This window comes from Pelophylax lessonae, assembly GCF_965119305.1.
Source record: "Pelophylax lessonae genome assembly, chromosome: 11".
NCBI lineage: Eukaryota > Metazoa > Chordata > Amphibia > Anura > Ranidae > Pelophylax > Pelophylax lessonae.
Window position 1 is genome coordinate 182,326,311 of NC_138778.1, and position 14,157 is coordinate 182,340,467.

The 14,157-nt window shown below is 47.2% G+C and overlaps 1 protein-coding gene across 4 annotated transcripts in view; it reads left to right on the forward strand.

Annotated features, from left to right (window-relative positions):
- The first annotated feature begins 293 nt into the window (after positions 1 to 293).
- Positions 294 to 14,157, forward strand: part of MARCHF10 (membrane associated ring-CH-type finger 10) — a 137,082-nt gene continuing 123,218 nt past the window's right edge. For all 4 annotated transcript variants that reach the window (XM_082271269.1, XM_082271271.1, XM_082271270.1 and 1 more), the window contains exons 1-2: positions 294 to 412; positions 10,768 to 10,873. In XM_082271269.1, coding sequence (XP_082127395.1) covers positions 10,784 to 10,873 — 90 coding nt within the window. In that variant the 5' untranslated portion in view covers positions 294 to 412; positions 10,768 to 10,783. The remainder of the gene's footprint in view (positions 413 to 10,767; positions 10,874 to 14,157) is intronic.

Genomic DNA, 14,157 nt, shown 5'->3' on the forward strand with positions numbered 1-14,157 from the left:
CCATCTGGTAGTAAAATGCTCAGTAATGAAGGAAAACTGGCAGCCGTTGTAATTTTGTGATATGTAAACTACACAAACAGACAGTCTGTAATTACAGGCAAAAAAAAAACATGACAGACTGAACTGACACTGTCACTTTAAGCTTACTCTGCAGCAGGCTGCCTGTGTGATTGTTTCTGGCCAGGCCCCATTACTATGGATACTGTGGTTCCTTTCCTTTTATTACTTCCTATAGCTCCCCCTACTGTTACCATGGTCACCCAGAGACGCTTTTCTCTGGAGCAGGTACAGTAGAGCTCACCAAAACAGCTTCAACATTTCCAGCATAACAAAAACCTGTTAAACACAAGACCCCTGACTGAGGCCGGAGTTGATGTCCACAGGGAACAGTTACTATCGGTGTTGCATCACGGTATGTGAGATCTGCGTAACAATGTACTAATCTGAGTTCAGGCCAAGCTGTACCTTATTATCTGCTGACTACCGGCAAGCTGGTATTTTTAGCAAATTAATGGCAGGAAAGATCTGTTTTGACGATTTATGTAGCACAAACTAGAGGTATGCCAGGTTGCATAGTAACAAGCTTCTCTGGAAGAGACGAAAATGTTTTCTAGTACATAATGCAGTTCCGATTACAAATACAAAAATTAGAAGGCAGATGAAAGAAAAATAAAAAAGGCATACAACAGAAATATACAGCATACATTTAGGCTAGGTTCACATATCTGTGGGTGGGGAACGCACATGATTAGGCTAGGTTCAAATATCTGTGGGTGAGGAACGCACATGATTAGGCAAGGTTCACATATCTGCAGGTGGGGAACATGCACGATTAGGCTAGGTTCACATATTTGTGGGTGGAGAACACACATTGATTAGGCAAGGTTCACATATCTGTGGGTGGGAAAAACACACGATTAAGCTAGGTTCACATATTTGTGGGTGGGGAATGTGTACGATTAGGCTAGGTTCACATATCTGAAGATGGGGAACACCAGAGGTGGGGACTCGAGTCACATGACTTGACTTAAGTCAGACTTAAGGATTTTGAGCTGTTTGGGCATTCAAAGTGTTTATTTAATATGCCAAGAAAAAAGCACTAAGCAGTTTTGTTAATGTTGAAAATAAAACAAAACCTTTGCTGACCACTGACTTTTAACTGATTTCAAGGTGAAAATTGGGGTAGATCAGTATTTTGACTTGATTTGGCACTTGACCAAAATAAATGACTTGACTTACCTGACTTCTAGCAGGGACTCGACTTGACTTGCTTGCTTTTCGCCACAGTAACTTGGGACTTGCTTGTGACTTGCACATGTGTGACTTACTCCCATGTCTGGGGAACACATATGATTCACATATCTGCGGGTGGGAGAACACACGATTAAGCTAGGTTCACATATTTGGGGGTGGGGAATGCGTACGATTAGGCTAGGTTCACATATCTGCGGGTGGGGAACACGCACGATTCGGCTAGGTTCACATATCTGCAGGTGAGGAACGCACACGATTTGGCTAGGTTGACATATCTGCAGGTGGGGAATGCACACGATTAGGCTAGGTTCACTTATCTGCGGGTGGGGAAGGCACACGATTAGGCTAGGTTCACATATCTGCGGGTAGGAAACACACACGATTAGGCTACGTTCATATATCCGCGGGTGGGGAATGCGCACATGATTAGACTAGGTTCACATATCTGCGGGTGAGGAACATGCACGAATAGGCTAGGTTCACATATTTGTGAGTGGGTAAGGCAGCGCTGTATCTAGGCCTAGGCCGACAAGGCCCAGGCCTAGGGCGGCACTTTGCGGGGGGGCGGCAAAAAAGCCGCCCCCCCCTGCACGAACTCCCCCCCAACCCGTCCTCCCGGGACCCGCCGGGTACCGGCAATGTTCTGCATCCTTCCCGCGGCCGCCCTCTGCCGCACACAAGCAGTGACAGACAGTCCCAGGCGGCCGGCGGCTTGAATAAGTAAACACACTTGCGGCTTGTTTCGCTGCAGTCTGAAGCTGCTGAAGGGGCGGCGTCGCGGCGATGTACTTTGCCAGAGGGGAGGGACAGTGTCACGGTCCCCATAGATGCTTCTCCTAATTTAGGTGGTGGGGCGGAGCCTAATTCTCCGCCCACCCTCCTCCGCGCGGCCGCCATCCCTGCACATCCATTCCCGAGAGGACGAGGAGAGACCGAGAGAGACAGCACTACTTTGCAGGGGATAGAGTCTGAGACTGAGTGAGAGCAGTCTCAGAGCACGGAGCAGAGGAGAACCCGGGAACCCCCAGGCCAGGACAGCAGGAGCAGCGAGCAGGTACTGTGCTGCAGCCTGCAGCTGTTCACTGACTGCAGTACATTTTAATAGAATGTAAACTGTTTAATGATGTTGCATTGTGATTTCATCAAGTGTTTCATGCATGCTGAAATCAATGAAAAATCATTAAACAGTTTACATTCTGTTAAGGTTCATGTACTGTTAAAAAAATAAAAAAAAAATATTAAATCTGAAAAAAAAAAAATGTACTGCAAAATATGCTCTAATTACTACGCTGCCTGTATCTTGGCCTAGGCCGACAAGGCCCAGGCCAGGCCTATGGATGTTCTAGGGATTTTTTGCAGCCCCCCCACACAAAAAAGCCCCCACCCTGTCCCTCCCTGACCTGTCCCATGCTGCCTCCCACCGCCACAGGCTCCACATTACTCAGAATAACTGGATCTGATAAGATGCATAAATATGAGATCATTAAAATCACATAAAATCACATCCATAAAGTCCATTAATAAAGTGCATAGAGCATTTCAAGGTGCATTCATGAGGAGTCCAAAGTGCAATCATGCAGGATCAATGGTGTGAATTATAGGACCACCCTTGCATGCCACCACCTGGCTGTCGCGGCACTGAAGGTGGTGGCATGCAAGGGTGGTCCTATAATTCACACCATTGATCCTGCATGATTGCACTTTGGACTTCTCATGAATGCACCTTGAAATGCTCTATGCACTTTATTAATGGACTTTATTGATGTGATTTTATTTATTTATCTCATATTTATGCATCTTATCAGATCCAGTTATTTTGAGTAATCACATTGTATTGGCACTTGGCAGTGTGTTATAGTGGGACGTCATCACGGTCACCATCCCTGCGCTACTGAAATTCCAGTTAAAGAGCCAGTTCTTTTTTGGTAAATTTTATTTTACATGCTGTGAAATTATTAGGCCCCTTTCACACTATCCATCCGTCGGACGGATTCCGTTTTTCTCAGCGGGGGATCGAGCCGCTGATCCCCTGCTGAGCAGCAGGAGGACAGCTGTGTCTCCGCGCTGTGTGCGGAGACACAGCTGTCAGTTCCCCATGCATCTCTATGGGGGAAATCGGATGGGAATGGACCGCCTGTCCGTTCTCATCCGATCCCATCCGATCCGCTGGATGGATGGAAAATAGGGTACAAATACAAAACAATAAAATATACAAGTAGGCACTTGGTACCCACTTTTAATGTACAGAGAGGAAGAGGTTGGGCCTAAACAGGAAGGGGCGTGGTTTGCAGATGACAGGGCGGGTCTTAAACAGGAAGGGGTGTGGCCTTGACAGGAAGGGGTGGATCATATTTAAATTAGGGGGTGCACAAGATTAGTCAGGCCTAGGGCAGCACAAAACCTAAATACACCACTGGGGTAAGGCACACGATTAGGCAAGGTTCACATATCTGCGGGTGGGGAACACACACGATTAAGCTAGGTTCACATATTTGTGGGTAGGGAATGCGTATGATTAGGCAAGGTTCACATATCTGCGGGTGGGGAACACACATGATTAAGCTAGCTTCACATATCTGTGGGTGGGGAATGCGTACGATTTGTCTAGGTTCACATATCTGCAGGTGTTGAACGCACATGATTAGGTAAGGTTCACATATCTGTGGGTGGGGAATGCACACGATTAGGCTAGGTTCACAAATCTACTGTTGGGGAACACGCACAATTTGGCTAGGTTCACATATCTGCAGGTGAGGAACACACACGATTAGGCTAGGTTCACATATCTGTGGGTGGGGAAGGCACAGGTTTAGGCTAGGTTCACATATCTGTGGGTGGGGAAGGCACACGATTAGGCTAGGTTCACATATCTGTGGGTGGGGAACGCACACGATTAGGCTACGTTCATATATCCGCGGGTGGGGAATGCACACATGATTAGACTAGGTTCACATATCTGCAGGTGAGGAACATGCATGAATATGCTAGGTTCATATATCTGTGGGTAGGGAATGTGCACGATTAGGCTAGGTTCACATATCTGCGGGTGGGGAACGCACACGATTAGGCTAGGTTAATGGCAGGAAAGATCTGTTTTGACGATTTATGTAGCACAAACTAGAGGTATGCCAGGTTGCATAGTAACAGGCTTCACTGGAAAAGAGGAAAATGTTTTCTAGTACATATTGCAGTTCTGTTTTCAAATACAAAAATTAGAAGGCAGATGAAAAAAAAAAAAAAGGCATGCAACAGAAAGCCACAGCGCACAATTAGGCTAGGTTCACATATCTGCAGGTGGGGAACGCACAGGATTAGGCTAGGGTCAGATATCTGCGGGTGGGAAATGCACATGACTAGGCTAGGTTCACATATCTGTGGATGGGGAACACACACGACTAGGCTAGGTTCACATATCTGTGGGTGGGAAACACACACGATTAGGCTAGGTTCACATATCTGCGGGTGGGGAAGGCACACGACTAGGCTAGGTTCACATATCTGTGGGTGGGGAACACACACGATTAGGCTAGGTTCACATATCTGCAGGTGGAGAACGCACACGATTAGGCTAGGTTCACATATCTGCGGGTGGGGAAGGCACACGATTAGGCTAGGGTCAGTCACATATCTGCTGGTGGGGAAGGCACAGGATTAGGCTAGGGTCACATATCTGCAGGTGGGAAACGCACACGATTAGGCTAGGTTCACATATCTGCGGATGGGGAAGGCACACGATTAGGCTAGGGTCACATATCTGCTGATGGGGAACGGGCACAATTAGGCTAGGTTCACATATCTTCGGGTAGGGAACACACATGCTTAGGCTAGGTTCACATATCTGTGGGTGGGAACGCACATGATTAGGCTAGGTTCACATATCTGCGGGTGGGGAACGCACACGATTAGGCTAGGTCACAAATCTGCAGGTGAGGAATGCACACGATTAGGCTAGGTTCACATATTTGTGGATAGGGAACACACACGATTAGGCTAGGTTAACATATCTGTAGGTGGGGAACGCGCACGATTAGTCTAGGTTCACATATCTCGGCGTGGGGAGCCCGCACAATTAGGCTAGCTTCACATTTCTGTGGGTGGGGAATGCGCATATGATTAGGCTAGGGTCACATATCCGTAGGTGGGGAACTCACACGACCAGGCTAGGTTTACATATCTGCGGGTGTGGAACGCGCACGATTAGGCTAGATTCACATATCTGCAGGTGGGGAGAGTGCATGATTAGACTAGCTTCACATATCTGCGGGTGGGGAATGCGCAAATGAGTAGGCTAGGGTCACATATCTGCGAGTGGGGAAGGCATACAACTAGGCTAGGCTCACAAATCTGCAGGTGGAGAACGCACACGATTAGCCTAGGTTCACATATTTTGAAGTGGGAAGAGCGCACGATTAGGCTAGGTTCACATATCTGCGGATGGGGATCGCACATGACTAGGGTAGGTTCACATATCTGCGGGTGCGAAATGCGCAAATAATTAGGCTAGGTTCACATATCTGCAGGTGGGGAACGCACACGAATAGGCTAGGTTCACATATCTCCAGGTGGGGAATGCACATGATTAGGCTAGGCTCACATATCTGTGGGTGGGGAACGCATACTACTAGGCTAGGTTCACATATCTGCGGGTGGGGAACGCACACGACTTGGCTAGGTTCACATATTTGCAGGTGGGGAACGCACATGATTAGCCTAGGTTCACATATCTCGGCGTGGGAAGTGCGCACGATTAGGCTAGCTTCCCATATCTCTAGGTGGGGAATGCGCAAATGATTTGGCTAGGGTCACATATCTGTGGGTGGAGAACGCATACGACTAGGCTAGGTTCACCTATCTGCGGGTGGGCAATGCACATGACTAAGCTAGGTTCACATATCTGCAGGTGGGGAACGCACAAGATTAGGCTAGGTTCACATATTTGCGGGTGGGGAGCGTACACAATTTGGCTACCTTCACATTCTGCGGGTGGGGAATGCGCAAATGATTAGGCTCGGGTCACATATCTGCAGGTGGGGAATGCACACAATTAAGCTAGGTTCACATATCTTTGGGTGGGGAATGCGTATGATTATGTTAGGTTCACATATCTGCTGGTGGGGAACACAGACGACTAGGCTAGGTTCACATATCTGCTTGTGGGGAAGGCACACGATTAGGCTAGGTTCACATATCTGTGGGTGGGGAACATGCACAGTTAGGCTAGGTTCACACATCTTCGGGTGGGGAATGCATACGACTAGGCTAGGTTCACATATCTGCGGGTGGGGAATGCACACGATTAGGCTAGGTTCACATATCTGCGGGTGGGGAATGCACACGATTAGGCTAGGTTCACATATCTGCGGGTGGGGAAGGCACATGATTAGGATAGATTCACATATCTGCGGGTGGGGAAGGCAAATGATTAGGATAGATTCACATATTTGTGGGTGGGGAACGCATACGATTAAGCTAGGTTCAAATATCTGCTGGTGGGAAACACGTATGATTAAGCTAGATTCACATATCTGCTGGTGGGGAACGCACTAAATTACGCTATATATACATCTGTGGGTAAGGAATGCACACGATTAGGCTAGGCCCACATATCTGATGGTGGGGAACGTGCATGATTAGCCTATGTTCACATCTGTGGGTGGGGAACGCAACACGATTAGGCTAAGTTCACGTATCTGAGAGTTGGGAACGTGTATGATTAGGCTAGCTTCACATATCTGCTGGTGGGGAACACGTATGAATATGCTAGTTCAAATATCTGCGGGTGGGAAACGCACACAATTAGGCTAATGTTCACATATCTGAGGGTGGGGAATGCACACGGTTAGGATAGGTTCACATATCTGCGGGTGGGGAATGCGTACAATTAGGCTAGTTTCACGTATCTGCGTGTGGGGAACACGCACGATTAGCCTAGGTTCACATATCTGGGTGTGGAGAGCATGGACGATTAGGCTGGGTTCACATATTTGCTGATGGGGAATGCCTATGATTAGGCTAGGTTCACATATCTGCAGGTGAGGAATGCACATGATTATTCTAGGTTCACATATCTGCAGGTGGGGAACGTGTACTATTAGGTAGGATTCACATATCTGAGAGTGAAGAATGCATACGATTAGGCTAGGTTCACATATCTGCTGGTCGGGAATGCGTACCACTAGGCTAGGTTCACATATCTGTGGGTGGGTAATGCGCACGATTAGGCAAGGTTCACAAATCTGCGGGTGAGGAACAAGCACGATTTGGCTAGGTTCACAAATCTGTCGGTGAGGAATGCATACTATTAGGCTAGGTTCACATATCTGCAGGTGAGGAACAGACACGATAAGGCTAGGTTCACATATCTGCGATTTGGAAACGCACAATATTAGGCTAAGTTCAAATATGTGCAGGTGGGGAATGTGTACGATTAGGCTAGGTTCACATAACTGCCAGTGGGGAACGAGTATGATTAGGCTAGGTTCACATATCTGTGGGTGCGGAAGGCACACAATAAGGGTAGGTTCACAAATTTGTGGGTAAGGAATGCACACAAATAGGCTAGGTTCACATATCTCTGGGTGGGAAACGCACGTGATTAGGCTAGGTTCACATATCTATGAGTGGGGAACGCGTATGATTAGGCTAGCTTCACATATCTGCTGTTGGGGAACGCGTATGATTAGGCTAGGTTCACATATCTGCGAGTGGGAAATGCACATGATTAGGCTTGGATCACATATCTGCAGTTGGGAAACGTGCACGATTAGGCTAATGTTTACATATCTGTGGGTGGGGAACGCGTACGACTAGGTTTGGTTCACAAATCTGTGGGTGAGGAATGCACACGATTAGGCTAGGTTGACATATCTGTGGGTGGGGAATGCACATGATTAGGCTAGGTTCACATATCTGCAGTTGGGGAACGAGCACGAATAGGCTAATGTTTACATATCTGCGGGTGGGGAACATGTCTCTAACATCCACCAGCTCTGTGATCTCATCATGGAGGAGTGGAAGAGCACTCCAGTGGCAACCTGTGAAGCTCTGGTGAACTCCATGCCCACGAAGGTTAAGGCAGTGCTGGAAAATAATGGTGGCCACAGAAAATATTGACACTTTGGGTCCAATTTGGACACTTTCACTTAGGGGTGTACTCACTTTTGTTGCCAGCGGTTGAGACATTATTGGCTGTGTGTTGAGTTATTTTAAGGTGACAGCAAATTTACAGTTATACATGCTGTACACTCACTACTTTACATTGTAGTAAAGTGTAATTTCTTCAGTGTTGTCACATGAAAATATATAATAAAATATTTACAAAAATGTGGGGGGAAGGGGGGGTGGTACTCACTTTTTGTGAGATACTGTATCTGCGGGAGGGGAACGCGCACGATTAGGCTAGGTTCACATATCTGTGGGTGGGAAATGCACACGATTAGGCTAGGTTCACATATCTGCGGGTGGGGAAGGCACACGATTAGGCTAGGGTCACATATCTGCTGGTGGGGAAGGCACACGATTAGGCTAGGGTCACATATCTGCTGGTGGGGAACGGGCACAATTAGGCTAGGTTCACATATCTTCGGGTAGGGAACACACATGCTTAGGCTAGGTTCACATATCTGTGGGTGGGAACGCACACGATTAGGCTAGGTCACAAATCTGCAGGTGAGGAATGCACACGATTAGGCTAGGTTCACATATTTGTGGATAGGGAACACACACGATTAGGCTAGGTTAACATATCTGTAGGTGGGGGACACGCACGATAAGTCTAGGTTCACATATCTCGGCGTGGGGAGCCCGCACAATTAGGCTAGCTTTACATTTCTGTGGGTGGGGAATGCGCATATGATTAGGCTAGGGTCACATATCTGTAGGTGGGGAACTCACACGACCATGCTAGGTTTACATATCTGCGGGTGTGGAATGCGCACGATTAGGCTAGATTCACATATCTGCGGGTGGGGAGAGTGCATGATTAGGCTAGCTTCACATATCTGCGGGTGGGGAATGCGCAAATGAGTAGGCTAGGGTCACATATCTGCGAGTGGGGAAGGCATACAACTAGGCTAGGCTCACAAATCTGCAGGTGGAGAACGCACACGATTAGCCTAGGTTCACATATTTTGAAGTGGGAAGCGCGCACGTTTAGGCTAGGTTCACATATCTGAGGGTGGGGAACGCACATGACTAGGGTAGGTTCACATATCTGCGGGTGCGAAATGCGCAAATAATTAGGCTAGGTTCACATATCTGCAGGTGGGGAACAGCACATTTTCACCAGCGCCAAACCACATGGTGCCGCAGCATCATGCGTCTCAGTGCAATGATATTTTAACAAAGGGTTGGGGATTTCTTTCCTTGCATTTCTTTTGGGTAGGACAGCCCATTGAAATTAATGACCTGACGTGCATGCGCAAATGCATTTGCACATATCTGAACAGAGCCTTAATGGCACCCCCACACAATGACAAATTCACCACATGTTTGTACTTCAGACCACATGGTGCCACAGCACCATGAGGCTCCATTTGGCACAATTTTAAAAAAAAAGTGTCGGAGACTTCTTTCCCCACGTTTCTGTGAAATGAATGGGCTGTCCTGCACGCAGAATGCAGCCACACAAGTCTGAACGGAGCCTTACAAAATATCATACCAAAAAAACAAAAAGCAAATAAAATATCAGTAAGATCAACAGCAATGTATACCAACACAATCTGTACCCCTTTTAGGTAGAAAAGCTCAGATATAAAAATTAAGTAGCAGTCAGCTGGTTTCCTTAGAAATGTTTTTTTTTCCATTGTCAGCTCTGTCAACATAAGCTGAAGAAATGTTTTGTTTTTTTATTTATGTATTATAGGTATTTATATAGCACTGACAATCTATACAACTATTACATATTGTACATTCACAAGTCCCTGCCTTAAAAGAGCTCTAACAGTGACCACACACATACGCTTCAATTTTTTTAAATTATCATTCGATTTTGAGATCACATGGTGGAAACAGAGGTGTGATCAATAATTACCAATAATAAGTTACACTTATTATTTAACTATTGATTGAAATTCACATCCCCATTTGTGGCAGATCGATCAAATGGGCTATCAACCATAGATCGATCATTCCTATTGGAAACAATCGATCAGAAAATAAATCAATCAAATATCAAAGCATGTTTGGCCACCATAAGGTTCATATCTCATACACACAAATAATAGGGACCATTAATGTATCAGCATGTCTTTGGTGTGTCAGGGGAAGCCCATGCAAGCACAGGGGGAGAAGCATATAGTGTTCTGTAGATGAACCAGAAATCCCCAGTTTTGAAAGGCAGGGATGCTAATTATGAAGCTGCTCTAGTTTTTTTTTTTTTTTTTTTTTTTAAGCCTAGATATTTTTATCTTTTCTATACTGCCAAAATGTTGTACTATAAAAAAATTGCCTAAGCTGTGAAAAAGAAACTAAGATCTCCCAATTGTACTATGAATAAGTGTAACTTTCCAACAGATTGACCTTAGGGACAATGATGGACAGAAAGTGGGACAGAGGGAAGTCGATTGTCAATGGACAGCACATGAGAGCCATGAGGTATCAAACAGATACAGAATATCAGGTAATGTACCCAACAGGTCTACTGTATATGTGCTACAATAATTGGTTCCTGGCTGCTTACATCCCTTACATTAACCGGCATAAATAAAGATAACCAGGCATGTGTCAAGGTCTTACCTTACCTTCCTGTTGGCAGCCATCTTGGACATTTGCAGACTGCGGTCTCTAATAAATAAACTCTGTTTGCATCATCACTTGCCTGCTGCCTGGGCGTCGCTCAGTGATGATGTTGCACACTTGACTATATATATTGTATATATCACCTGATAGCTTGCAGTTCTTGCCCTTGTGTTTGTGCTCCAAGGTGCATCACTGCTAGCGGTCTTCTGTTCTCTGTGTTCCTCCGTGTATGGCCTGGCTTGGCTGACAACTTTCCTGGCTCTTGACCCCGCTTCGGCAGACAACCCCGCATCGGCAGATGATCCGGCATCGGTAGACTACCCGCTACTGGACTCGACCCCGGCTTGGATGACTACTCGCTTCTAGACTCGATCCTGGCTTGGATGACTACTCGCTTCTAGACTCTATCTCGGCTTGGATGACTACCCACTACTGGACTTGACCTCAGCTGTTCCTGATTTTGCTCCTCACTCTTGCTGTGCGTTTATTGTTGTTGCCCTAATGAACTGCTTTATTTTACCTGCATCTTCGTGTGGTCTGGTTTCCTGGCACCCTGACAGTAAACAAAGGCCCATGTATCCTGAGGATGCAGGTGCTCCTATGCTCCCCATACTGGTTACCAGGCTCGATTAACAAGATCACCTTTTGGGTCACTTTGCTCAGGCGTTGCAGACGTTGCTTGAACGCACAGCACACCTTGCTCCTGGGGCTGCTAGGTAGGTGGTCCCTCCTGCCGCTGCTCCTGTTGCCGCTTCTGCAGCTACAATCGCTGTTACCAGAGGGATGACTGGCTCAGCCCCCCTCCCGCAGCGCTATTAGGGGTGAACCGAGTCAGTGTCATGGCTTCCTAAACCAAGTGGGCATTTATTTTGAGATGGTTCTTTAGGCGTTTCCCTCTGACAGGTCCAAGGTGGGCTTCCTAATCTCGTTGCTCTTGGACAAGGCCTTGGCCTGGGCAAATCCCTTAAGGGAGAATGATATTCCTGTGATACTCGATTACCCAAGTTTTGTTGCCTCCTTTTGTAGGGTATTCGATGTGCCTGCTCGCACTGTCTCTGCTGCTAAGCTGCTCCTGTCCATTCAACAGGATATACGAACCGCTGCCAAGTATGCCATCGAATTCCGTACCCTGGCAGCAGAGGGGGCTGGAATAATGAGGCTCCGGTTGCTGTCTTCTCTCATGGTCTGTCCGATACATTGAAGAACAAGACTGCGGCCAAGGATCTCCCTGACGAGCTCGAGGCTCTCATATCTTTCCTGATTTTGATCAATACCAGGCTTAGGGAGAGACCATAATTTAAGGAGCGCCTGTGGAGGCTTCCTACCAGATTGGCTCCTACGTTTTCTTGGCCACCCATGCCTCCCTCACCTCCCACGCCTCCTGGGGATGGTGCGTCTGGCTGTGAGCCCATGCAGCTAGGGTTCACTCACCTTTCCGAGGCTGAGCGGGCCTTTAGGAAGAGGGAGGGTCGGTGCCTGTATTGCGACTTTGGTGGGGATTTTCTGGAATCTGGGAAACGCTTGCACCTAAGGACCTGTCGGGGGCAGATCTTAGGTGGAATTTCCTCATCCCCAGTTTCCCGTAAAGACAAACCACTAATCACAGTTGTCCTCTCCTGGGCAACAGGTTCCATGGTTACACAGACGTTGGTAGACTCCGGTACTGGCGGTTACTTAATTGACAGTACGATTGTTGTTGAAAATTCCATACCCTTGCAGCCTCGTGTTTCCTCACTAGTCATCGAGGCGATTGATGGCAGACCCCTGCAACCAGCACAGGTTACCCAGCAGACTGTTCTGGTTGATATAGTGATAGGGGCTGTTCACAGGGAGTCAACCTGTTTCAAGATTATATAGTCCCCACACTACTCTGTTGTTTTGGGGTACCCTTGGCTTCAGAAACACAATCCAACCTTTGATTGGCAGTCAGCCAAGATCCTCTCTTGGTCTCCACAGTGTGCCACTGTTTGTATCCATGGGCCTACTAAGGTAGTTTGTACCTCCTCCGATTCAGTGTTGCCTACTGAATATCATGAGTATCAAGATGTATTTGACAAGGTATGCGCTGGTATTCTTCCTCCTCATCGTCCATATGATTGTTCCATTGACTTGCAACCTGGTGCCATTCCCCCTCGTGGCAGGATTTATCCTCTCTCGGTTGCGGAGAATAAGGCCATGGAGTACGTGGCGGATGCGCTTACTCGGGGGCCGTTTTTTTTTCTTCTTAAAGAAGGGGGGTGAATTGAGACCTTGCATTGATTAAAGGGGCCTCAATCACATCACAGTCAAGAATGCGATTACTGCGTTGTTCGACCGTCTCAAGGGAGCAACGATCTTTACCAAGCTTGACCTAAGGACCGCATATAACCTCGTAAGGATCAAGTAGGGCGATGAGTGGAAGACCGCGTTTAATACCAGAACCGGTCATTACAAATATCTAGTGATGCCCTTTGGCTTGTGTAATGCGCCCGCTGCCTTCCAGGAGTTCATCATGATGTCTTTCATGATATGTTGCAGAAATGCGTGGTAGTCTATTTGGACAACAGTTTGATTTACATGGACTCCATTGAATCACACTACCTGGATGACAGACGAGTGCTGTTGCGTGATAATGGGCTTTTCTGTAAGCTTGAGAAATGTGAATTCCACCTGTCTCAGGTTGCCTTCTTGGGCAACATCATTTCTGCTGAAGGGTTCTCCATGGACCCTCAGAAGGTTTCTGCTGTTCTACCATGGCCTCGCCCTAGTGGTCTCCGTTCCATTCAGCATTTCCTTGAGTTTGCCAACTTTTATCGGAAATTTATCAGGAACTTTTCCTTTTTGGCCAAACTTATCTCAGATCTGAGTAAGAAGGGCAGCTATCACCACAATTGGACGCCTGCTGCCATCCAAGCTTTCAAGGCCCTCAAGTCTGCTTTTGCTTCGGCTCCCATTCTGTCTCATACCAATCCTGGTTGTTTGGTCTGTGCCCAGAACAAATCTCCGCAGCACCTTCCCTTGGGCCTACTGCATCCCATTCCCAATGGGGAGCGTCCCTGGTCTCACCTAGCCATGGATTTTATTGTGAAACGTCTCGAGGTTACGCAGTTATCCTCATGGTTGACGGCCGGTTTTCCAAAATGTGCCACTGTGTTCCGTTAAAGCGGCTGCCTACTGCTCAGGAGC